General features: G+C 37.5%; 1 protein-coding gene across 2 annotated transcripts in view; it reads right to left on the bottom strand.

The window, feature by feature from the left end:
• FAM19A2 (family with sequence similarity 19 (chemokine (C-C motif)-like), member A2) overlaps positions 1-27776 on the bottom strand; it is a 186656-nt gene that overhangs the window by 54359 nt on the left and 104521 nt on the right. For both annotated transcript variants that reach the window (XM_014964002.1, XM_014964001.1), the window contains exon 2: positions 1199-1305. In XM_014964002.1, the coding sequence (XP_014819488.1) occupies positions 1199-1304 (106 nt within the window). In that variant the 5' untranslated portion in view covers position 1305. The remainder of the gene's footprint in view (positions 1-1198; positions 1306-27776) is intronic.

Genomic DNA, 27776 nt, shown 5'->3' with positions numbered 1-27776 from the left:
GGGACACAAAGGTTGAGCAAAGGGTATCAGCACGGTTCCTGTCTGGCATGATGCCCATGTCTTTGGTGGCCTGCAGGACCACGTCAGAGTCTGTTTTGTCTGCAGCAAAATTACAACTCAAAAAAGACTTTGCAGAAAGTGCCTCTGCATCTTGAAGTCCTTAATCAGTGAGGAATTTTGAAAAAAGATATCTTCACAGAGCAGAAAAATATCTAGCATCTGGATATATATAAAATAACCGATAATAAAATCTTGTCTTCAGAAGGGACATGATAAAATGAACATGAACATAGGGAGATGAACTGACTGGTATTATTGGTATCCTATTTAACTCCTAAGCTCCCAGTGATTTTCATGTCCCACCTTTACTCAAGTTTAGTTAGAGTTTATTCTGATCTTGAATAAGTGGATAAACAGCCAACAGACTGTTTATGAGAACATGGACTTCAAAAATCGTATTATACTGCAGATTGCATTTCAAGTTATATTAGCTTATAAGAAGATATTAGTATGTGAATCCAGACAGGCTTTTCCTTGCATTAGGGATTTACGGAGAGCTTTTTGCAAGCTTCAATATACTATCACACCTTCTGCTTCTGTGTATAGATTTTAAGGGCTGGAATGACCAAGAACAAGCAAATCTCACATTGTCACAAGTTACTTGAGTTCCCGGTCCAGTGTTAGCAATGAAACATAGAAAACAGACAAGACCGCAAAGCAATGGTCTTTTTATGGTGATGAAACAATCACAATCAGCAGACATTACCCACAAAGTTAGCCTTGACAGATAACTGCACACAGTAGCAGCATACATGTTACTAAAAACTGTTTCTATCTGAGGTTATTTCCAGGAATTCATTTGTGGCACACATATGTGCTATCTGATATGTCTGTATTTATGAGACAAGATTTTATTATTTGATTTTGTTTTTTTTACTTTCACAGCTTTTACAATTTTTTCAACTGTACCATCATTACAAAATTATCAACAAGATACTAAAATTAGAGAATGCTGAAAATGAGGATGAAATGCTTAAATTCTCAAGAAATTAATAGAAGTCTATCCACTGAAAATTCTCTTTCTTTGGTACTGATTAGTGGACCAATAACAGGAGTCACAAATAGACTGGACACTTCTGAATTTGTTGACAGAAGCCACAGACACAACAGTATAACAGAACAGAAGGGAATTTCTTACCTTTATGATGATTTGCCCCAGATGCTAATTTCCCCCACAAAGTTACAACAAATATTATTATTAGCAGTTTTCCTTTTGTTGCTTTCTGTAAGTATCTCTTATTCATCCTGAAAACAAAAACACACAAAAGTAAGTATTTATCTTAAGACTTCTTTAAAAAACATTTTTGTCTTATTTTAAGGAGAATTCAGGAAGTTTTTATAAGAGTCTGGCTGACAACCCTTGAGTCTTAAATTCTGCTTAGCTCTAAATGAGGTACACCATCTAAAGCGTTAGCATAACCCCCCCTCCCTGGTCCTCTAGGATCCCTCCACCCTGGTCAGTACCAAGAGAATTCAACACCTCCACTCATAATGCTTCTCTCAAGGTACAAGCAGTGTTCATAACTGCAGCAGACTCCTAAGCTGGCAACAAGTACGAATCCATGCAGCTGTGCTTCAGGTTTTGATGAACAGAACAGTTCCATTAGTGTGTCTGGGGCCAGTCATGGTCAATGTGGTCCCCTCTGACCATGCAGTGGAGTTTTTGGCTTTTAGGATCGGAACTCTTTTTGGATTCTCCCCACAAGTCATGAGGAGGTAACAGACTTGAACATACCTCCAGCACACATACCAACCATCCCACAGAGAAATCCTGTTAGGAAGACATGAGTGGTTTAGAAACATGGACTTGAGCAAGGCAGATTCACCGGTCTCTCTCCTATCTTTGGGTAATAAAAAGATTTGATTTACTGCACCAAGGGAAATTGCACACAGCTACCTTCATGTTGCTCAGTGATGTTTTCACTGTGACAGCAAGCCACCATAGTGGCTCAAGCACAAGGTAACACATGACTTATTTCTCAGTAACCTCCTCCAAAGACAAAATATCCCTCCACCTGCCAAAAAGACAAGTTCAGGAACGTAGGCTCTAGTGCTTAAGGATTACAGTTGTGCAGAGAGTGGCAAGAGGTGTAATAATGAAACCTTCTCTCACTTTTCATTGTCTGTAGAAGAGCCCAGGGAGCTGGCTAAGAAACAACTCTGCACAATGGTCATGTTTCTGCTGATAGGACAAGAGGATAATAGGACAATGATGCCTATTCCAAAACACTTATACGAGTAAAGCTGTAAATTTGATCACTTGAACAAAATTATTGCTATTTTGCAATGCCTGGAACTAGGGTGCCTTTCTGAGCAGAAAAACCCTGCACTGCTTCAGTATGGTTGCACATTTGTTTCATATTCTGTTCCTAAGAAGCCCAAAGGAATTTAAAAGCACCTCTTTTGCTCTGCTTGTGTACAACACTATCTTGGGCAACCACAACCCTGTAGAAGGCAGACTGCTCTAACACAGAATTAACAGGTAGCCCATTCAAAGTCCCAAATCTCTTTCCATTCCTTCAAAGCAATTCTTTTCCTCTGAGCAAATTGCTTTCTAACAGAACACTGCACGCTGATAAGGCAACCCCTCACACACCCCACAACTCCACTCATGATTTCCAGACTTGTAACCAGACCACTTCCCGCAAAACTGCCCATCTTGCTCTCCAGGAGATTGATGCGATCTTGTTAAGCCCTGGTAAGTTTCTACACCAGGCTGTGTGTAACAAAACACTGTGACTCAAATTAAGAACCCACTGAGGAGTGTACCAAACCCTTTTAAACCTGAATTTACTGCAAACAGAACTCAGCATCCTTTGACAGAAGTCACACATCTACAGTGTGTTTCCCAGAGGTTCAGATATGACATTTATCAGGGAAAAAGAGAGAGGAATAAGCAAGTGCTATATCTCAGATGGTGGATGTGCCCCTGAAAGCCTGACTGATTAATAATCACAGTGGAGGTCACAGTGTGCTGTGAACCACACCAAGCTCTGCCTTCTTGCACTGATTCCAGTGCCTTTGGAGGATAAACTGCATATTCATCATCAGCTCCAGGTTTATGAAGCACTCAAAGCTAAAGGGAAATATATTATTTGTCACTGTAAATAAGAACAAAAAAATGAAACCGGAATGCACATTCAGCAATGCTCTTTCCCAGCTCTCTCTGTGAACTGAATATGAATTAACTCTTTCACTTCTGGATTCTCTTACTGCACCTGTTATGATGCTGGTGCCAAGTAATTTCTCATTAAAAACAAATCTTTCTTCCTCACCTACCCAACACTGCTCAAAACCCAGTGGGACTTGCACCGTTAAGCAAAGTTGAATTTAATACAGTTGCCTCCTGTACTCTGCTGATGCCAGATTCACTCACTGTGCTGCGAGGCTGGCAGCAAATGCACAGCAGAAAATGCAAATACATAAGGAAAAACAGTAGCGGCAGGGGGAAAGAGAGAAAATCAACCTATCTGCCTGTGAACAGCAAGCCCTCAGGGTAGGTGGCAGACTGAAGATACAAACCTCTGTGCACAGCCCAGCACACCAAAGAGGAATAAGTCAGCACTGAATATAGAAGAGGCTGTTCTGCAAAGTAAAGGAAGGATTTCAGTTTTGATGTAGAAGATCTGGGATCATTGCCATTGCCAGATTTTCCAATCATGAGAAAAACAATAGACCTTTTCTGTACCACAAGCCTATTACACTATTGCGCATTAGTTATTTATGGTATTCATCTTTAGAAGGACAAAAAACATAACTTTGTCTTTTAGCAGTCCCATAACAGGCACGATTAACAGCAAAGTCAGTGTAAGCAGCAGTTCTAGTTTGGGACTAAGAGTTCAGAGGCCATCGGCACAAGGACTGAAAAAAATCTCAGCAGTTAAAGCATTCATAACATACAGCAGCTCAAATAAAAAGTTGGAAGATGATGCTCACTTTCAAACTAATTATGCAGCATAACACTAAACCTGCAGTTATGTGTGTTGGCCACTAACAACGGTCAGTCCAAGGACAGACGAGTGGCTGCATAAGCACAAACAAGGTAGGAAGCACTCTGCTCCCAGCAGTGCTGGGACACACACAGAAGCCTCACTGTACCAATGGAGCCCTGGAAATAAAAAATGAAGGGTTTGTTGCCCAAGAATGGATTGGGACGGATGCATCTCACCAGCAAAGCAGGCAAAGAGCTGGATAACAAGGGAAGACCGTGAGATATGCTCAGTAACTGTGTGCATGCATTATCACCTGGGCCCAGGAAGTGTGATGCAGGTTATTTTTTGTGGATTTGCAAAATAGCCCATGCTATAGCATTGAGAAGACACCGAAACTACACAGGATTTGCCCTCTGCTCTGAAATGTAACTATTCGCCCCTTCAACCCCCATCCCAGTCAAGTAAGTGCATTCAGGAAATAAAATTCAGTCCATTACTGCATTGTTATTACACTATCATAACAGGCTGTATTAAATAGAACAAATGAGCTCTGAAATGAGGTCTACTTTTACTAGAGGTGATGCAGAGCTTCACAGACAAACTGTAGCTATTAACCTGAACGGTTTTCTCTGTGAGACATTTTCTTCTTCTATTTACCTTTCTTTCTGCAGAACCTCTCCCTTGCTGTGATCCTTACTGCCTTCAATAATGCTACATAAGCCAAAGGTGATCAAAACTGAGAATAGCCATGCCATAGGAGATATCTACATTTGAAAACCAATTTTACACAAAAATAAAAACTTTATGTGTAACAAAAAATTCCCTCAGTTTATAACCCCAACATATGGGAAATAAATCCAAGGAATTCTTGGAACTGTCATACAAAAGAGGAAAAGAAAGGCTGCCATGTTTCAGTTCATTTTTCAGCATGCTTAGAGGCAAGGTAAAAGAAAACTAGCTCCTTTTGTGGTTCCAGGGACACATTCAAAATAAAACAAAAGGATGTCACACACATAATTCAAACAGGCAGTTTCTGAGCGTGAGATGACTCTGACATGACTAGCTCTTCACTAACTGTAATACAATGAATAAATTCATAGGATTTGTTGCTTTCGCTCCATTAGATTCCTCTCCCCTGAAGCACGCTCCATGAGACCATCACCAGTCTGGGACCATGGACTCAAGTTTTGGTGAATAATTACAAAAATAGGTTAAAAATTGCAGGATGTTTTCCCAGGGTGAAACCACATCTGATGCTGCAGAGAAGCTTCATGGATTGCTGTGTGAGCAGAAATCCTTTTCCCTGGCCTCTGTGGCTCATCAGAAGCAAACTGTGAATACACTAGTAGGTTGCAGAGGCTCTCCTCATCACTGCTCCGTCTCACTCTCAGCCCCCTCCCAACAGCAGATGTGGCCCAACTGTTCAACTGTACTGAAACTGCCATGTGCAGATGTGTATTTTCAATTTCAATGCAGCAATGTAGCATCCATAAGTTTTTGAGTTTCTACTTTCTTCCTTCTTTGCTTCTGGGCTTGAGATCAGCCACCTTTCTAACAGCTCAGAAATAGAGAAGAATCACATGGGAATTGCCTTGCATTGTATGGCCAGCGCTAAATTGCCTTGCTTTCCTATTTTAAATGAAGTGTAACCTCATGTAATCTTTATTGTTGTACACACAAAAAAATAAAAATAAGGAAATAATAGCCTGCCTTCTTCCCTTAAGAGCTCATACACAAATAAAATTCTCATCTGTTTCCTAGGAGTAACAGCATTTTTCATTGTTGCTCCTTTTCTTTCTGTTCTTTACAAACATCAGCTTCTGTGAAGCTGTTCAAAATTCACTCGTTCCTGCTTTACATATGTAGAAACTTTCAATGTCAGTAAGATCCATTTGTCTTCTACAGATACACCCTGTGAATGCAAGTGTTCATAAAGAGAAAGCCTATTTCTCTACTCAATCCTCATTAAATGTTTGAGACAAAAACCTTATAGAAAATTAGTCCCACATACTCTTCCTTCTCTTTTTACAACAAATATTTTATTTGCTACTTCAGAGAAATCCTAAATGAGTAGCAGAGATCACTTCTGACCCCGAGTCTCTTGTACAGAAATAATGCAGCCATTTAAATTATGTTCTGTACTGTGTTGAATCTTACATTATTTATTAGTTGTGTTAGTTTCTACATTCCATGCAATGCGGGTATTTGCAGTTTTATTTAGCTTTTCCTGTGTAAGCTAATGCAGATTTAAAAATGCCCCACTGGTGGATAAGGTCACTTTGTAAAAGTAACATCGATGTGACCCCTGTGTGTTTGCATATATATAAATTCCCTCTATGACATTCCTGTCATGTTTGCTCAGTGAACAAGTAATTTGCCTCTCTCATTACTTCAGGTACAAGGTAGCTTGTGAAAATCAATCTTCTTTCTGCTTCATACATCACAGCCTGTAACACACACAAAGTGCATTCTGATTCCGAAATGAAGCCGGGGAAAAAGCACAGGCCTGTTCTCATGAGCTACTTTCTTTGATGTAGGTGGGTATGGAAAGAAAGAGAATAGGCACGTAGCCTGGCAAAGCGCGCAGGTCTTATGTAGGAATCACGCAGGAAATCTCTGTATGCCAAGCAAAAGGGGTGGAGTTTGTTGGGGTTTTTTTTCAAAAAGTTCTCATTTACCAGTGTCAATCAGCAGAATATTAGCAGAATAAGTAGCCCTAGAGAGCTTAGCCATATTGCTATGGAGCAATATTCTGAAATAGTGAAAGCATTGCTGTCTGATCAATACAACTGTTACTTTCAGCTGAATTGTACCAGTAGAAGCGGACTGAAGAATTTTAGTCTTATTGCCATAAGGAGGGCTTTTGAAAGGCTCCTGTGCAAGGATTTAAGACACTGAGGCAAATTAATTCTTCTTCCTAAAAGTACTTACGCATATGTTTGACATACATGCCCACACTTGTCTTTTATTTAAACCACTGTGACTTAAGTACATACTTAAACTTAAGCACATACTTTCCCCAACAGAGATGTATGTACACAAGACGAGTTCTTGGAAAATGACTAGCGAGTGAGCTTTTACAAGAAGAGACAGTTTCAAAAAAATATCTCAAATACCTGAAAAATAAAAAGTTACAGAAAATAAGAAAATATGCAAGAAGCCAAAAAACATTTTTCTTTACATACTGCAATTAGTTTCCCAGTAGTGGGAAGCAAGAGACAGAGGCACATACAGGTAATTACATTTGCCTGCAATATCTCATAGCACTTGGATGTGAAATTTACATATATATTATTGTTTCCAAAATCTGATAAGCATGGATGCTTAAATTGCCAGAGGTATAAAATGCTTTAGCCACCTAGCTGCATGCCACCTCACAGCTAGAAACCCTAGGAGATTATGGAGAAAACTTTTTTCTTCCTTTTGTATGGTTGTGATGGTATCACCTTGAAAACTCATATGATACTGATGAATGGCCTTCCCTCTAAACTGCTATCAATGTTAATCTCCCCTGCTTCAGATTAGCACCAGTTCTTTGTAGACACAATTGATTGTAATTTTCACCTTCATTAATTTTCAGATGCAGCACCTAACTGAAAGCAATAAATGAAGCAAAGAGTAAATAAGAAATGCACTGTCCTGTTAGCCAGCTTCAACTCAAACAATACAGACGTATTTAACCATGTATATATTAAATTTCTTTCTTGGTCATTTCATGGGGACCAGCAAAAGAGCGTTCACCTGATGAACATTGATGCTGACATATTACTAAGTACACAGAAAGAAAATGCCATGAATTTTTGTGGGGTTAGATTCTGTACTTCAATGTATTTATGAAAATATAAATCTAACAGTAATAATCTAGCATTAAACCTGCACATCCCATTCATTGTGGTCTTAAGTGCTAACATAAAATATTACAGAACATTTAAACATCCAAGATATTGTAATATCTTTAATCTGCCCAATCATGTCCTATACCCTTATGAAATAAGTTCTTGCATTTAAGTGTTCAGTATTAGAAGGTACTTAGGCTCCGATTCACATCATTTTCTCTGATATCATTATGCCACTTTAAACTCTTTCTCTCCCAGTTTCACTGCTTAAAGGAGCTTTAAGTTGTAGGGGGGAACTATCTATTCACTTAATCATCACGGCAGTAGTATTTGCTTATACCTTACGTGTGATCCTCTTGCAGATGGTTATTTAAATTTTCTTTATTCACATCTCACTAACCAATCAAAAGTTTAACATGAAAAATAGGGATAACGGTTCAATGGGCTTTGAACAAAATGTCTCACTGAGACCTGAATCACTAGGTATACTATGATTTCATAAAGGCCATTGCAGTGGCAGAGATAAGCCTCCAAATCTATCAAGGCAGAGAAAGCATCAAATATTAGCGGAGAATGGCAACTGAAGTGCTCATATTTAAAAGCAAGGACAAAAATGATCTGGGCAAGCATAAGCCTATTAGTCTGACCTCTTCAGTTTGCAAGAGCTTAGAACAGGCTTTGAAGGAAAAGATAAATTAAAGACGGAGAAGTAAATAGAACATAGGATAAAATGTAGCGGTGTTACCAAGGGTAGATTGTGCCAGACTAACTTGACAGCTTTTTTGATAAGATAACTGATTTTCCAGACAAAGAAATGAAGTAGATATAATTTGTCTGGATTTAGATAAAGCATTTACTGCAGTGTCACTCTGGAATTTACACATTAAGCCAGAGACTCTGTGGATTACTACAGGAATTGAAAGGTGGATCCAGGTGCGATAACAGCAAGTAGTACTGAAAGGGAGTACCAGGGATGAATAGCATTTCTGCTACAAATTGGGATTCATCATTTGAAACAACACGTATAAAAATCAACTACTTTATTTCAGTTGATCACTCGGAGTTCATCAGTATCAATGTGATGTGAGAAGGCTGTGAAGTAGGCAAATCCTATAAATTACTAAATGATATATTTCTAACAAAGACACAGAAGGATGAGTGTGCATCTTCCTAAAGTATCACTCAGAATAATCTACATAATTTTGGTCAAACATCTTCACAAAAGAAAAACTGAACCCACAAAACATATGGGGACATTCTTCTATGATGGTCTCGGGAACGAAGACCCTACCATAGCAGGAGTTTGAAAGTGCTCGTCTTGTGGAACAAAGCAAAGGATGAAGGGAAACAGAGATCGAGGAACACAGTGAGGGCAAGAAACATATCCATAAAAAATGAATTAGATGGTATCTTGCCAGCAGGCAGGATCAAGACGCTCAGCTTCGTGATTCAGGAAGTCTCTTCCAGTTTTCTCTCTACATCAATATCATGATCTCTTTTTGTACATTAGTACAGGAAGTCAAGTGCTAGTTTTTTTCACAAAGAAAACAATAAGCAAGTTCTTTCCAAGTGCATTAGTGTAGTGGTTTTTTTCTGAGTCACTTCATTCTCCTCAAAAAGATACAAGTCACAGCATCTCTCTATGATATCCTGTATGAAAAAAACTGTGACATTTCTCATTAATGACCTGAACCCACGTCGGGTTCCATACAAAAATTGGCCATGCTGATGAACATCTGATTAATATTCCTCTTTATATTTCAAGATCTTCAAGGCATAATTGCCATCTCTGTGTCATAGATCCTATGATTCTATAAAATTTAAGATGATCCAAACAGTCACAGTAAATTATTGAAGGACCATTCAGTACTAAAATTTCTTTTTGAGTAACTTCAGTGAATCAAAGTCATACTGTTGAACCCGGGCGACCATTCCATGATTAATGCTCCATCACTTTCTTTAGAACTCACTCTTCTCTATCACTTTTGCTTTAAATTGAAAATCTTCCTATTGCCATAATGTTTTTAACATTACCATCATGGAAATATAAATCTGGCAAGTATCACGATTCTCAAGATATGAAGGAGTTTTGTTTGCCTCAAGAATTCACATGTAGAGGACAAAAACTATGTACTTTCAAAAATTAATTAACCATTTTAAGAGAAAAACAGATTAAACAATAATATTAGAAGTATTTTAAGAGTATGAATAATGAATGTTAAAATTTTTGTTACTAACAAGTCCATTTAAAGTGACTACCATCTTAGACATAATGTCTTTCAAGCAATACTGGAGGACTAATTCTGGCATTTTCACATGGATGTAAGAATATGATGTATTACACGACCTTGCCAGACCAGAAATTTAGTATGTTCACAGGAACCACTCAGATTCTATTGTATGATTTCCCTACTGAAGGTTTAATTCTGTTTTTCCAAAGAATTCTTCTGGAAAATAGCACTGTGATGTATCTCTGCAGATGAACAGGGAAGTAAGACTCAAACTAAGTTCCCCCCTGCTATTTTCATTACAATTATGTCTGTCAATAGGTAGAGTAGCACTTTTGACAAATAATAGGTAGGTCTGAGCTGAATCTATGGTTTATATCCAGCTCCTACACATTTTAGGCCACACTTCAAAGCAAGGGTTGAAGTGTAAATGAAAAATGACAGGTTGCTCAAATCACAGAAAAATATGAAGCTTGCTTGTACAATGACCAAAATAGCTCTAAGAGCTGCCATAACACACTAGGAAGACAGGAAAGATGTCGACTGGGAGTAAACCTAGTTGAAACATAGTTGGAACATATTCCTCTGCTCTTTCAATGTCAAGTCCTAACGCATGCTCATTCATCACAGTAACCATAGGCATCACTTCCAGGGAAAAAAAGAATGAGATCAATGCTAGACCAGACTCTTCCAAAATATGAATCTGGTACATGATCAAATCTCTATTCCTGAGCTAATGCATAGGAAAAGACTTCTTTCACTCTGAGAGATGCTAAAGAAAGGAAGCCAGGCTGCACAACCAACCTTCAGCTACCAGCTGGGAAGTAGAACACACAGTCCAGCAGCTAATCTAGAATCTTGTGCTCTGTAGAGCTATGCCCACATAGGCACACAAAGAAAATGTAAATTTTAAATATACTTGTTGACAGCACTTTTTCTGTCTATGCACAGGGTTTTAGCAAATATTGGTGGGGTTTTTAGCCCTGGCATGCTATATAATCTGTCATGTATACTATAATAACTAACACTGTCTTGAGAAACATGCTATATGCCACACAATCTTGAAGTCTCCTCTCAGTCTCTATTTCCTCATTAGTGTTCTGAAACAGTAAGAAATCATTATTAACGAGGTCATACTGGAAAAAAAAAATAAAAAATCAGAGTATTCCTGTGAGGGCTTGCTAGGAATGGATTCAAGTCAGGTCAGGATTTGCATAATGATGGCTGAAATATCTAAACGGCAACCAGTCTTCCTTGAAAAATCAAACCAATTTCCAAACTCCTTTTCAAACACCCTCTTTTGAAGGGTAACAGCAACTATATAAGAGCCATATTGACCATACAATCCTGAGTTTCATCCAAGTGAGTATACCTCTGGAAACAATGCACTCGCTTTGGCATCTACTATGCCAGCCCTACAATTTAAGATGGCCAGGAGCTCATTAAACAGCCAGTTGTAACCTGCACTTCCTACAAGTTTATACCCAGCTTCCTGCTGCATGATATGGAGCTTGGGATTTGCAGGTGGAGCACAACAGGAAGGTGAATGACAAAACTGATGAAAAAATAGGGTTCTGTTCAGCTAGCACCCTGGATCAGAGGCTCTTACAAGGTGCAATTATGTTAGCATTTCAGTTTGGAATTGGACTTCTCTAACAAATTTTTCAGTTGTCTCCATGTACTGTGATCTGGATCACATCATGGTATGACTCTGAAGGACACGAAATGAATCCCTTTTAGATGAAAATATAGCAGAAGGTGAGCCTGAGAGTGGACCTAATGCACTCCAACAGTTTAGGGGTGTTAAGTTCTGGGGACAAAAGCCAGTCACAAACAAGCCCCTTCTCCACTAAATGAATATAATGTGGACATTGTGCACTGAGTAACAACAGTTTGGGTCTACAAATTCACTTCTGTAGGAATAAACAATTTGCTACTATAGATGCATGCCTACAATCTCATGAGGAAGGAGGTAATTATCATCATTATTTTATACTTGGATAAGATGCCCTTTTGGTTGTGATTAATCTGAAAAGCATTTTCAGATCCTCAGCAAACCTCAACGGCACGTTGAAAGGGACCTGTCACTCAGGAGGCCCTCAAACAAGTTCTGATCTGCATTTTAGGACCATTATTCCTACCGTGACACCACAGCAAATGGAAGGACAGTTTGTGTGCCAAAATCAGGGAACAGCTACCTGCAGTACATCCCCCTAATTTAGAGCATAGAGCACAGAATAAATTACTTCAAATTACTCAGTGAATTGTTCCTTTTTGTGGAACAGCAAATCCCTTGTCTTTCAATGCAGAAAATTAAAGACAAGAGCTTTGCTGTCTTTTTTCACACTGAGTACTACCTAATTTACAAGCAACTATACTGTCGAAGGAAAATACAACTCATTGTAAAGCTGTCAAACTGGATACTTTACTGGCTCCATACCAGCCGTTCTCAGGCATTGGATTATTGACAGTTTTTCCCTGACTCTGGTAGTCAAGCTACCAATAATCACACTTTTGAGGCGCGTAGGTTGACCCTTTCAGCTGAACAACAGAAAACATTGTGGCAAAAGGGAAAACCTAAGAACTTAGTGACTGGAGGTGGGACAGGCCCTGGCCAGCAAGGACCTGCCCTGCCCACCCCATGAGGACCCCTTACATTCCCTGGCCCAGAGGGAAGGCACTGGCTTCATGTTGCCCTGGCAGAGAGGACCTGAGTTAAGGACTAAGCCCAGGCATATTTTGGTGGACTTTATAAAAAAAATAAAGGTCATATTCATAATTAGATTAAAATTCTTTTATTCCAGTCTAGCAATGTAAAATATCCTTAAATTAGATGTTTATTAAGGTAAATCAAATCTGACTTAAGATGGTTTTTGTTCCCTAATACAGATTTGGCTGAGAAAATCCTCATATGTTACCATATTTACAATAGAATTAACTGTTTGTAACAAACCCTGCATTTGCATTCTTATGCATGCTCAGTGGAACAAAAAAATTATTTATTTTTAATTTGTATTTTGTTATTAAAGAGGGTTATGTCATTATTCTTTCATAACAATTGCATTAACAGCACTGGTATTAGACACAACGATGTCAGCATTCCATGCATTTTGTTTCAAAAGAAGGGGTTACAGACAGTGTTTGTAGTATTTATGAGAGAGCGCTTTTTTATTATTAATTTCATTCTTCATTTTATAATAATTAATTGGAACTGTCTAGGAAGTTAGCCAAGTAATACCTATTCTGCTGTCAATAACAATCTAAATTTGGTAACATTCAAGAGTCCACTCCACTTCTTTTACTGGTGTCTTATAAAGGCTTTCCATGTGTCTCCCATACTAAGAGAGCATTACTCTCTAAATATGGAAGACTTGAAAAGAGTCTTTAGATAAGGATGAGAATTAGCTAGTACAACATAGGAAGAGCCATAAATGAAAAACAGCAGAAAATTACCCAAACTTCTGAAGATAAATGGTGAGATAGAAAGGTTTGAAATATTGTTTCTGTGAAATCATGATTTAATTTTAATAAGGGAGCATTATAATTTACTAGAGCACGGCTATAATACTGTACATATATTACTGAGAAAAAACTGATACAATAATATTTCTATACCTTTTCAGTCACAATTATAGATATTGAACTGCCATCACCACCAAAGGAAATTATTTTGTGTTTGCCAGACTTGTAGGAAACTATGTTATAATACTGAGACCACCAGTTCATTCTATGTTGTTATAATTTTGGAAAATCACAGTGGCTTTCACAACTTGAAGAGAAACAGATCACAGTCTAAGCCAATATTTGTATTTCCTTCTGCATCAGTTAATTCTATCTTATTTTAACAACTATCTGCCTTGCATTTTCCACAGTCCTTGCCAGTAAAAGGTGTAAACTGTTCTTACGACACTGATCTAGTAAAGGATGTTTACTCTTTTTATATTTCTCCTTGCATAATTTGCAGTTGTGATTGCTAACAATGTGCCTCCATTTCAGTATCCTATTGCACAATGAAGCAAACACAGCTCCCCCAGTATTTTCTTGATATTTGATGTTCAATAATTAGATAAGAACTGTAATTTTAATTATCCTTTGTAATTGCAGAGAAAATGTGGTTTCTAAAGGCAGTAAAACAAAAGGATCCATTGTCATGTATTAAAGCCTTGAGAACTTGAGAAAGATCCTAAATTTTTGGACAATCAGATTTGGCAAGTATTACCAAATTCTTGTTTTGGAAATGACTGGTGGAGGTTATATATTTGTTTTATGCTTCTTTTTTCAAATTATCTACAGAAGCTGTATGGAAATTTATTCTGAATAGCTACATTAACTTTGATAAATTCACTTACATCATTGTTGTTCATGTCTAATTAATATAAATGCCCAACTGGGAATATGAAGAATTTGCATCAAACAAGTCACAAATTCTGGAAAGGGGAATTTTTTCCTCATTTCCCTATGTAAGTCTTGAAATTTCACAGAGAAAAATGAAACCGAGATTTCAAGGTCAAGATGGGTTAGCCCACAAGCGAATTAAAAAATGCTACCTAAACTATATAAATTACTTATCATTGAAATACATATATTTAACAACAAGCCATTAAGATAAATGGAATAATCAAGATAAAAGAAAATAAAAGTTTATTAAATTGGACTGCTTCTTTTGTTTTCTTTTGCTTTTTAATAGACTACAGTAGGTGCCCCTTTCCTTTTTTGCTTGTATCACAGCAATACGTATTTTGTTTTCACTGTCAAACCCAAATGCTGGTAAGACTCAGTATCCTGTGAATGGCAGTAACGAGGATACATTCTCATTAACATATTTCTGGGAAAAAAGAATAGCCATGAATTTGCAAAGTCATTGTCTTTAGGTATTTTCAGTGGTAGCAAGGTTGCTCTTCTATATCCAGTCTAGTACATTGTAATTGGTGGCAATTCAAGCTTCTTCAGTACAACAAGTACAACTGAAATCTAGTTGAAAGAAAATAAGTGTGCAAAGGACACTTCTTTGCACACTAAATGAGACCAGTGCCATTTTCCAATCCTGTGTTTTCATTGTACTTTATCTAAGATAAAACAAAGTTGATGAACTTAAGTTGTATGCCATGACCTGAAAGTTTACCAGTCTTCTCAAACTCTGCATCATCTCATTTAGCTGCAAAATGTACAAAGCATATACAAGAGCAAACAATGAAATGTAGTGGGAAAGCAGCTCACCCAAAATGTATTGCTCCAATAAATATAAACCACTATATGTTTGCACTGTACTGTCAGCCAGATTAAACTCATCAAATATCAGTTCTTTGTTCAGCTATAATGAAAATATTTTATGTAAGGCAAAAGATAAATGGGGCATTTCTCATGACTGCTGTAATTCAGAAATACTCATCTATGGGCAGTATGGGAAGAAGCCTCCACATCAAAAAAAAGTTCTTCTCTGAGTTTCAGTATATTTTTTTTTCTATTTTGACCCGTTCCTCTAAACATGATTGTTGTCAAATACTGCTTAAAAATGAAAATGTTATGTAAATGCTATGTTTTATTATTGTGTTCTAGCTTCCATGATGCTGATAGATAGATATGATTCAAAAAGTAGGGGATCAAAATAAAGATGAGCCCACATTAAGATTTGAGATGAGAGAATCACAGTGCTTTAGCAAAGTTCAAATGCAGAGAGAATTTTAGTCCAAATTAAGTTAAAAAATATCCTCACTCTTATTTTCAGCTTGTGAAATGTATTCAAAAAGGGATGTTTGGTTTTTTTTTATTTATAGCAGGAGGAAAGTTCTATAACTTACTTGCTGAGAAAATAAATTTTCATTGATTAAAAATTATGCAGAAATTTGTACTAAAGTCACCTAGATAGCTGTGAGGAGGAAAAAAAAATCAAACTAAATACGCAAAATGAAGGACAGGACTACAGAACTTTTAATTTAATAATACAGCATAAGCCATTCATCCAGAATATGGAAAATTCACATTCAGTTCCTTGAAGGTAGCTGAAGGAATATGAACCCTCATCTTCAAGAAAAATAACCTGATGAGTATGCAGTAGTATGAGTAGCATGAGCAGATTCTTTAGCTAATGCTGCCCCTAGAAACCTTTATTATTCATTGCAACATCAAAAATGCATATTTCACCTCCCTGGTGAATCTCCCACCCATCAGACTGCAGTCACTCTTTCTCTGAATAATTATGTTTGATACAAAATAGAAAAAGCATCAAGGGATAATCTTTAGGGCAAACCACTCACACCTTCACTGCATGATCAAATTTCTCAAGGTAAGAAGAGACATAAGTGACACAGGTGTCCTATGTCTTAAAGGAATTTTGTACAGAAGGAGCTGTTTCTTCTCATTTTTGAGGACGAGTCTAGGCCTTTGTTTTGCTATTTTATACTGTCTGTAAATGAAATAAGATGTTTTCTTTTGGTCAAAATATTTTGTTCAATGCAAACACAAAATGCTTCAAAACACCAAAAAAGTATTTCAGCAACAGAAAAACAGAAAAACACTTTCAAATGAAAATTTGATGAAAATCAAATTATATTTTGAGATCTTGAGCTTCCACAGAACCTCAAATTTTCTGCCTTTTCGCCTGTATATATCTACATCTATATTGCCCTAGGTGTGTTGTGGTCACTGCCTCCACAAGCACATTATCCTTTAGACTCTGGCAATTGGGGATAGAATATTCCCATGGGGCATAATGATTGTTCAGTCCCATTGAAACACTGTAATTCAGATAGGGAGAAAAAGTGCAAATCAGAGGGTAGAATGAAAGCACAGGGAATAGTCTCAATGGGGCAATACAACTGGTGAGGCAAGGAGAGAGACTGCCAAAAACCTGAAACTGTTTCAGCTTTCCACATCTTATTTTAATCCTATTTATTGCATCTAAATCCTTGATTCTGAAAATTATCTAAATATAAAACATTAAGCCCTTATAACCCCAAAAGTAGTATTTTTCAATGCAGGTGAAATGAATCTTTAAGGCTATTTATAAAAACCACGTTATTTGAAATCTACCCAGTCAAAGTGATTATAAAATATTGTCATAGGAGCTGTGCCTTAGTTTTAGTTAGCTTGGAGTCATATGTGAATGTCCTGACATACTGCAGAATATGGTTTCTACATATTGGAATTCAGTTTTAGAAATAAAACATGAGTTTACTTCATGTTCAGCTCTTGGTCATAATCTGTTCTGGAGTTATAGCGGTTTTGTACATTCTCTGGTTGAAGCTGTTCCAATTTGAGGAAATGATTAAATATTCATCAGAAGAGACAGAAAAGACCTGTATTCCACTGAAAGCTGAATCATTTGAGTGAGGCAGCCATCGCACTAAAGAGTCATTCCTCGATTCAAAGTCTATTTAATATATATGTAATGTACTAGCTCCATGAGAACATACTGCAGGAGACCTTTCTGAGAAGACCCTCTGCCCCAGTGGTTACAACACTGACCTCAGGTAAAAGACTCAGCTTAAATCTGCCTTGTGCAAGATAGAAGCAAAAACTATATGCTTCAGTCATTAGAATAATGACATAATGATGCAAAAGTGAACTCAAATCGCTTCAAGTAGAAGAGGAACATGGTCCTGCGTAATTGGAGAAAACCCGCATGGTCCAACCAGGGAGCTTTATGATTAATGTCTTGCAGGATTCTTTATCTGTCCTACTTTTATCCATCCTACTTCCTTTTCTCAGCACCTCTAGTGAGCAATCTACTGTCTACAGATAACCACAGCTGTGGCCGTTGTGAAGGAAGGGTGCAGAACATACCCATGCCATGCCAGCAGTAGATTGTGCTGAAAGAAGCCACTGCATGAATGCAATCTCTTGGAAGGAGACCTGAAGATTAGGATCTAGCTGGTAATTTTTGACTAACCTACCCCAAACAGTGGATACATGTGAGTCTAGTTCCTGCAAAATCCTATAGGAAGTTTCCCCTATTGCAGAATTGTAGAGTACCTGTAGAATCATGAAGCAGTTGGCTGCAGCTCAAGTAAATTTTGGAGATACAACTTAAAAGTCAGTGCACATCATACTTCAAGTACTAAGAAAAGTTGTTTCAGCTACACAGTAAAAAGAAAGTGTGAAAAATGTCCCTTAACTACACGTTCAATAATGCATGCCAAAAAATCAAAGTATCAGAAAGATTAGAAATTATTCAAATTGACATTCCCAGAAGTACTATTTTTCTATCAATAGAAGAATCAGTAGAAAGCAACTGCCTACCTCACAGTTCATCAGAAAAAGAATCAGCTAGCTATATTTCATCAAAAAAGACACCACACCAAAATGCCATTACAATCCAAGAATCAAGGAAATGATTCATTTCCCTACTTATGACCCTATGATGTAGCTGGTATGCTGTGCAATGCTGATTTAAAATCTACTGATTCTTGAAAAATATTCAGTGTGATTACAAAAAGTATTTAAGCTTATAATAGCCATTATATTAAAAAAGAAAAAGAAGCAACTTTAAAACTCGCCATATTTCTTATCCTTTTAGCATTTTTTTTTTCAGTAGCATGAGAGGAAAGATCTGCGCTTATTTTTTTTTAAATAAAGGCTTTCCAGAAGTGATCAAAGGTGAGCCAAGTGTTTAGACTTACTAAAAAGAAATCTGAGCCATGCATATCTACTTGCCCTCTTAAATGTACCCACTACTTCAGTACAATGCTGGGTATTTAAATGTACCCAGCAGCTTCATTGCAATGCAGAATGGCTCTGTAATGATGAACATCATAACCAGGAAAGAGTAGAACATAGATCCTGCTTCCACCATAATAATTACCTGGGTGTACAGGGCATGGAGCAAATGAGACTTTCCTTCATGGACTTAAGGACTTCTCATTAACCATATATTCTGTTCATATCAGTTGACACCTTGTAATGTACACCTCTGATGACCGCACCATGCAGAATTCTGGTATCCTTCATGTTAAAGTTCTAGCTGCATACACAGCCTTCATCTGGCAGGCAAAATTAAATTTCCAGACAAAATACTGGATTTTCACAATTTGAAGAAAAGAACATTCAATCCTACAATCCCTTCTTTCTCCAGGATAATACATAAGTGCTGTCAATATGCTTTAAATAAATCTGAACGTTTCAACTTTTCTGCAAATACCTTGACCTGATTTTACTTTTAAATTTTATCAGAACTTGTTAAATCAGAGGGAAGGCAGAACTGTAACCACGGACCCATCCAGCACTCCAGAGACTGAAGAAGTATATTTCAAGGGCTGAACATCCAGAAGGAAATCTGAGTTTAACAAGAGATTCCTCTACCTCCTTCCCCAGGGGACATAAGACTATGAGGGTCACACCACCAAAAAGGATCAGCAGCTTAGAATTGGCAGCAACATCCTCAAGCAAACCAGTTCAGACACCTAAAGACATGTCACTAAGTTGAGGTATGCACAAGTATAACCTTTTCCCTACTAATCACATCAATTAAACATCATCCAGGAATGCAAAGTTTAGAAGTGGCATTTGGAAACAGTCTGCAAGCACACTGCTGGAAAGGCAGCTGCAACCTCAGCCACACCAGACCCTTTTCTGCATTTAGTAGACAGCCAATGGAGTTTTAGCCACATAAGCTGGGATTCACCTGTTCTAGCTAAAGCATTTTAAAGATTAGGTGTCTAAATATCTTCATTTCTCTTACAGTTGGTGGAAGGGAAAAGACAGATTCAGGAGCTGGTTCACAGCAGCTTAACGCAGGTGTCTACAGGCTGCTGAATCATCCCTGCAATTGCAAGTTTCTCCCCACTCATTATAAAGGGAGTTAGAGAAACTACTGTAGACAGACTCATCTGCCTTATAGGAGTTTACAGCTAGGAGCTCACCCATGGAGTCCTTTACTTACCCAGCAAGAGTATATTAAACAGCTGTGATCTCCTCCTTTCACAAGATTATGACAACTACCTCCTCCTGGTAAGAGCAGCAGCAATGAACTGCACTTCTATGCCAGCTACTGAGATGTATTTATTTGAGAGCATTATATTCACTGCATGCAGCAGCAATGAACTGCACTTCTATGCCAGCTACTGAGATGTATTTATTTATTCACTGCACTCTTCCTCTGCCATACACAGAGTTCTCCACTGAAATTATTCTTGATGCAATCCTCCAAGACACCGACTCTGGAAATTTAATAGCCCACTGAGGTTTAGAGGTGAGTCTATTTCCCAGCGCCATTTTCCAGAATATCTGAAGAGAGCTGCTGAAATTTTCTACAGTTTTTGTGGTCCTCTCTTTAGAGCCAGAAAACCACAGTCCAAATAAAAAAGCACATAACATATAGTCTTACATATTTTACAGCCTTTTACAGGCTTCAAATAACAATTTTGCTTTTCCAATCAGAACTTAACTCCAGTTGCTTTAAAATTCCTCACTAAAAATCTATTTGAATGAGGGTATTTTATGAGTATCAAGAGTTTTGTTTTTACCTGGTAACCAGATGGCAGCTCTTTGTCTGAGGTTTTGGTGTTATTGAGCTGGATTGTAGTTTTTGTTCTTAATAGGTATGGCAAACATTTTATTATGCTACTACTACATTTTAGCATATTTAATTGCCAAGTTCACAAGAAACCGACCCTCTGCTTTTCCCAAGCAGATGGTGGAAGTTGTTTTTAAAACTGTAGTGAGACTTCTTTTCCAAAATGCTTGCATAGCTTTATGAAGTCTAATCGTTGTTCAGTATACACATTGAAGACCATATTATAAGCATGCATGCAGTTAGGGGCCAAATATGCAAAATGTTGAGCACTCTAGCCTAGAAATCTGCACTGGGACAACATTTTGTATCTAAAACTCACACGTGTTCCAGTATCTGTGGAACTGGGACTACAGCTTCAGTTCCTGGGAGACATGATGTCTTAATAAACAGTGATGTCCATTTGGGGCTTTATTATTTGTCCTTTGATTATACATATCTTCTCTTACTAGTTTTAAATATGGGTAATTTATAGCAATAGAAGTCGGAAAGGTATACAACAAAAATTCACTTTTAAATGAATTCTGCTTTAACTGCCAAGCTAAATCTATAGGATCTGCAAAATGAAGAGTGACCTAAAACAACAGTGTAAAACATAAAGAATTCACATAAACTTTTTTTTTTTTTTGTAGCTTAGCAAGTGAGAAATAGGAAAAAGCACCTTAGGTGACATAAATCAGAAATGGAGGTCAAAATATCTCCCAGCACTCTCTGAAGTTCAAATTTGTATCTGAACCTGAACGCTGTGCCTTGCCAATCATTAGTAACTGTAAAATAATAGTCTAGAATAATTTGTCTGCAAATAAAAAAAGAAAAAAAAAAAAAAAGCCAGTAGAACCACCTCTTTCCAATAATACAGCTAGGACATGATTTGGAGCAGCCTGCCTACCCTGACCTGATCTCAGAGCTCTCTCTCTCAGCAAAGCAAGCTCCTGCCACCCAACCGAGGCACGGCAGCCCCCAGCCCAGGCTACATCAGCAGTTATGACCCACAAGGTGTGCTCTGCTGGTAAGGAATCGCTAGAAGCAAAGTGCCCTGGCAGCAGCCTCCTAAACCTCCCCTTACCTCGAAGGACCTGGCCCATATATTTTATGAGAAAAAGTATTAAATACAATTGTTTCACACAAATATAACGCTATTCACACAGAAGGCTTATATAAACGTCCACTGGTTGTTAACAAATCACTCGTATTTTCAGTGAGTTTGCAATATTTTTGAGACTGTCTGTCCGCGGCTTTTGCCGCGGCGCAGTCCTAACTCTAACAGCTACTGAACAGAGAAATAAACAAGAGCTATAATAGTGTCCAAGGAACAAGAAATCCTACCAACAACTGAACCATCAAATTAACAGGTCACCAGTATTAATTGGGATCTTTGAATATTGCAAGATGTTACTCATATGTACAGTGAAAATCTGATTCCTCACATAGTTACACAAAGACTAGGAGAGAATAAATATAATGGATTAATGAATAATATGAGAGAATGAATAGTATGCATTATTCTATGGGAAGATAATGATGTGCCATTAAATAGATCGGCTATTATGCTTCATAAATTTCAATAATGTAGTTAAGAAAGGGAAAAAAGAAGGAGTAAAAGAAATGTAGTGTTGTTATTTAAAACGTGTACCCAAGGACCTTGTGTGTATACTCCTCCACAATTTAATCTGATTAACAGAAAGTAATAATTTTCTGCTCAGTGCTACTTGTGAAAAAAAAATTCATCTTATATAAGATTTTGTAAAAAAAATTCTTTTCAGCCTCAAGATAGCTAACAAGTTAGTTATTAGAGAGCCTGCATAATTTTATGACACAAAGTAGGGCTTATCACGCATTTCACATCTAGACTGTATTGTACAAAAATTGTATCCAGTCATTGCTGAGTTTGACTGACTGGAACTAAACATGGTGGGAATAAAATGCACATTCTTTTCCAAATGCAAGAAGAAAGGAAGTTCTCATTAAAATGATTTGCTGATATGACTTAAAACAATTTATTTAATCTTCACCTTTTTTATGTAAATATCCTTCAACTGAGAATTTTAAAAGTATAATTTAAAATAGATTTTGTAAAGTATAATGAGATGCTCTGTCAGATGGGAAGACAAATTAAAAGTGCAATTCACACTGTTATAGCAGCATTGCCACCACAGAGCTACTAATCTTTTGCACAATGCTCACAGTAGAATGTACTACAGTCTCTGTAGGGCACGTGATTATAGACTTGCAGGGAGACTGGGATTTAAATTATTCATCAATGCGGATTTCCTTTTGCAGAAAAATTAGTGTGCCACATAAGTAGCAAAACTCTTAATTCTCGGCCTTTTGCAAATTAACTGCCTGGTAATAGCATCAGTTATTACCGGTTAATTTCCCTAGCAGTTACAATAGCAATATTCTGTCAAACAGAAAGCTGTATATGAAAATAATGCTAAAGACAGAACATTCGCACAGCCAATTAAATGTTCAGAATGCATTAGGTCCTGTAAACGTAAATAGCCATGCGTAAGCCTGTCAGGAGATCTGACGAATGCCAGATTACAGGCACAACCTGTATGTCCAGAGAACAATGCCATCTTAGCTACGGCATGTCTTTACATACGGACATCCAGAGGGAACAAGATATCAAAATAATTTGCCTGAAGAACAGTCTTCAAAACTGTCAGGTAGGGATTTCGAGCGAAGTGACATGTGCTTTCATCTGCCTGTTAACCACAGAACACTACAAGCCCATTATTTACAAAGTCAGACTCTGTTGTCGTCTAAACAGTATTATTAAACTTTCATGCAAGTGGTACCTGCCCCAGTTGGGCAGCAGAGGATGGCAGCCGTTGTGACATGCGGCTCTGTCAGTCTTTCAGCACAGCAATACCAGAGGTTGGTTTCTGCTACATTAAGGGCAACTGCCACAGAATTTCCAACCTGTGGGATGGATTTGAAAACCAGAACCCTTCTAGAGAGAGGACTTGGTAAGCTATATTTTGCTTTTCTTAAATGTTGACTTCTTTTTTTTATTATTATTTTGCAAAGATATTCAGCATATTAAAGAAAGACGTAGTTTACTCTGTAAGAATAAGGATGATCGTACTCACTGAACTAGTAATCATCACTGATTCCATGAGGAGTGAGTTGCCACCACCAGCAAGTTCTACAGACCGAGAGATTCCTTTCAGGAATATAGACCTGAACCTAATCCAAGAAGAAAAATGTACTGCAATATTCTTTCTAGTTCTTTAGGCCAGATAGCATTAGGATTTAAAAACACATCAGGTTTCATTATCTAGAAAGGGTTCATTTGCTAGTATAAACAATTCTGTTTTTTTCAAGAACGGTATTCAATTCACCTTCCCTCTTACTCAGAGACAAAGGCGATTCAAAATAGAATCCACACAGAAGTCAGTCCTGGTTCCTAGATATTTTATCATAATTTGTAACACTGACAGATGCATATGCGGCTTTTATTTCACTTTAGGTTTCAGTTATGCATCTTCTTTCACCAGTGCATATGAATTGGAAATTTTGATTCCGAAATTATTATTAGAAAAATAAAAAACTGTAAACAAGATTCATGGAAATCTCTTTCACATAACCTACTTTATAAAACTTCTTTTGAAATTAATCTAACTACTTGAATTAATCTAACTACCACATGAATACAGCAGGCATATTTGACTTCTAATGGACAAAACCCCACACAGAAGTGGTGACCTGAAGCATTCCTCCTGCGTGTTCCTCTCATTCCTTCTTTGCTTGGAATGTGTAATTTAGATGTCCTTCCAGGAGAGCTCCAGAATGCCAAATCTTTAGATACGTGTAAGGATAACAAAATTAAATGCTTTCCTTTAAATGCAGTTGGTTCTAAACATAATCTTTCCCTTTAAATGTCTTGTATTTCCAAATACGTATCTCAGTGATTATTCTTATAATTTATAAGCAACATAGTAAAAACATTGTTCTGCTGAAGCAGCACTCAGAAGAAGATAATTACTTTGCCTATAGTCTCACTTGTCTCGCTGGAACTAGCAATCCCAGTGCTTGGGATAAATCTGTGCATTGTATGTAATGGAGCAGCCAGCCTAAACATAGCTCCATGCCACTGCAGCTGGGCTGCTTCTGTTACTCCAGTTAGTTCATTTAGCAGGAGATTAAGTATCTCTACATTGCACAAAGGAGATTGAAGGCCAAGTCCCTCGGTAACTTTAAAGAGAGTCCAAGCACAGAGGAAAATCTTGCAGAAAAAATACAGCTGTCAGAGTATAAACTTTCCAGTTTTTCTATTCTCTTCCTTTCCTCAAAGGAAGGAGAGGGCTGAGCCTGGATAATTACATTGTCCTTTCAGCATAATTACCCAGCTTTGTCACTGCTTCACACATAATTAAGTATTAATATTACCTTATAAGTAAACAATACGTACATGATATCTCTGCAATGTGCAAGAAAGCATTGCCTTACATGCACGCTGTTAGCTGGAGTAAAATTGTAAAATGCACGCTGAATCTGTACTATGCTGTCTGATGGTTTTGGTTAAAATGGATTTGTTTGCTCTTCAGTACAATGAGCCATTAAAAAATAATTTGCACAATGCTAAAAGGATTCATTATTGAAGGGATTCCTATGCAATGAACAATGCATTGAAATACCTGAATCATCACAGAAAACAAGATACTGGGCTCAAAATTGCTGTTTGGAAATATCATTACATGTATGTCAGTACTGTAAAACTGCCTGTGGTGGCTTAACCCCAGCCAACAGCTCAGTCCCACACGGCCACTCCCCTGCCATGGGATGGGAGAGAGGATCAGAAGGGTAAAAGGAAAGAGCCCATGGGTTGAGATAAAGACAGTTTAATAGGTAAAGTAAGAGCTGATTGCATAAGCAAAGCAAAGTAAGGAATTCACTCACTGCTTCCCATCGGCAGGCAGATGTTAAGCCATCTCCAGGAAAGCAGAGCTCCATCATGCATAACGGTTACTTGGGAAGATGAATGCCACCACTCTGAGGGTCCCCCTTTTCTCCTTCTTTCCGCCAGCTTTTACTGATGAGAATGTCAAATGGTATGGGAAATCCCTTTGGTCAGCTGGGGTCAGCTGTTCCAGCTGTGTCTCCTCCCAATGTCTTGTGATCCCCCAGCCTCCTTGCTGGCAGGGCAGCATGAGAAGCCCAAAAGCTTCTGAACACCATGTAAGCACTGTTCAGGAGCAACTAAAACATCCCTGTATTATCAACACTGTTTTCATCACAAATCCAAACCACAGCAACTTAAAAGCTATTGTAAAGAAAATTAACACCATTCCAGCCAAAAAAAAATGCGCTTCCAAAGAAGAATGACGCTATATTAGATGTTCTATGCATAAGTGCTGATGACTGCATGGGGCATGGTACACAAGCCTGTTGAGGGTGAGGTCCTCCATGTTCATTTGTGAACTTTGAGACTAGTCAAGTTTAGAACTTCTCAGTCTGGCCACTGTCCTATATTAAAAAAATGACCAACAGAGGACAGAGTTCACACAGAATGTTTCCCTCATGTGGCAGCCAGCAGTTTAGGGATTCACTGGGACTGTCATACTAAGACCCTTAAAAATAGTAACTAAAAATGACTTATTTTCCATAATTTAGTTTCATCACTTTCAGAAACCATCTGTGTTTGCCCTTCAAAATATCCTGTAGTGGTGAGTTTTAGAAATTACTTATCAGTTGTACAAAAAAGCACTTCCCTCTTTTTGTCTTAAACTGCTAAATTAAGTTGGTGCTTTTTGGTTGTAGCATAACAAAAAAGAGTGATCATTTATGATTTTTTACATATTTTCATATTTCTTTGCAGCTGTCTGTTTTCCAAAGGAAAGACTCCAAACTTACATTGGCTTTTCTAATAGTGTTGCTGCTCCATGCCTGTGGTCTCTATTTGGTTAAACTCCCTGTACCCTTTCCAGTTCTGCTACACTTTTCTGTGATACAATGAATGAATCTTGCATGTAGTATTCAAACAAGCTTATGCAACCTGTAATTGCACTAGTTAAATGAAGTTCTGGTGTTTGTTCTCAAAACCATACCATTACATTTTCAACATCTACTCCTTTTCAGTGTTCAGTGTGGAGGTGACGTTCTGTATGAAATATCTGCTGTGATTCTATTGTTGCTAAATGATAATAGTAATGGTAATTTTGAGGTCATAATTCTGTATGTGTAGTTAAGACCATTTCCTCTGCATGCATCACTTGGTATTTATTGACACTGAATTTCATTTGCCATTTTATTACCCAGTAACTCAATATTGTAACATCAGAATCTCATCACAGACTGTTTTAAATACTAGGCTTTACTTTTTTCTGTCTGCAAACTTTGTTGCTACAATAATTACAACATTTTCTGAATAATTTATGAGTTTGTGAAATTCAAATTTATAAATATACTCAACAGCACAGGCTCAGCACAGACTTCTGCAGGACTTTATTTGTAACTACAATCCGTTATAAGAAGAAACCACTGATTTCATTCTATCAATCTTTTAATAAGGTGGCAATATGGGTCTTTGTTGAAGAAATTTGTCATAATCGCTTTCACAGTTCTAACTACTTCATATCAACTGGATCATCTTTATCCCATGTTTACTGATACATTCAAACAACTATAGATTCTTGACTCATGACATCCCTCTAGTTTCCAAGACATTTTGGTGCTTATTGCATGTATTTATCTGTGTGTCCACCAATTCTACTCTTTATAATAATGTCTATGAAATAACTTCATGCAAATATCACATTTCTCAGTATGTAATTTACAGAATCATCCTGAGATCCCATTTTAAACACTGGTATCACATTTTCCACCCTCTACTCATTCAAAATTGTAGGTTAAATATTACTATTAGTAGCTCAGCAACTTTATATTTAAGTTCCTTCCAACATTTGGATGAAAGCCATTAGATCATGGTGATTTGTTACTATTCATTTTATTGACTTGCTCCAAAACATCTTTTATTGACATTTTAATTTGAGATAGTTCCTCAGATTTATCATCCATAAACAATTACTCTAGAGTAGGTATTTTCCTGACCTTCTCTGCAGTGAACATAAATGCATACAATTAATTCAGATTTTCTGCACAATGGCCTTATTACACTCAATGACTTTGATTATCTATCTGCCTAGCTACCTCCAAGATTCTCTGGCAGATTTACCAATTTTGGGGGGGGGGGGGTGTTGCTCAGGGA

Source organism: Calidris pugnax, unplaced genomic scaffold (genome assembly GCF_001431845.1).
Source record: "Calidris pugnax isolate Ruff unplaced genomic scaffold, ASM143184v1 scaffold44, whole genome shotgun sequence".
In the NCBI taxonomy this organism is placed as follows: domain Eukaryota; kingdom Metazoa; phylum Chordata; class Aves; order Charadriiformes; family Scolopacidae; genus Calidris; species Calidris pugnax.
This window is presented reverse-complemented; position numbering and strand designations above follow the sequence as displayed.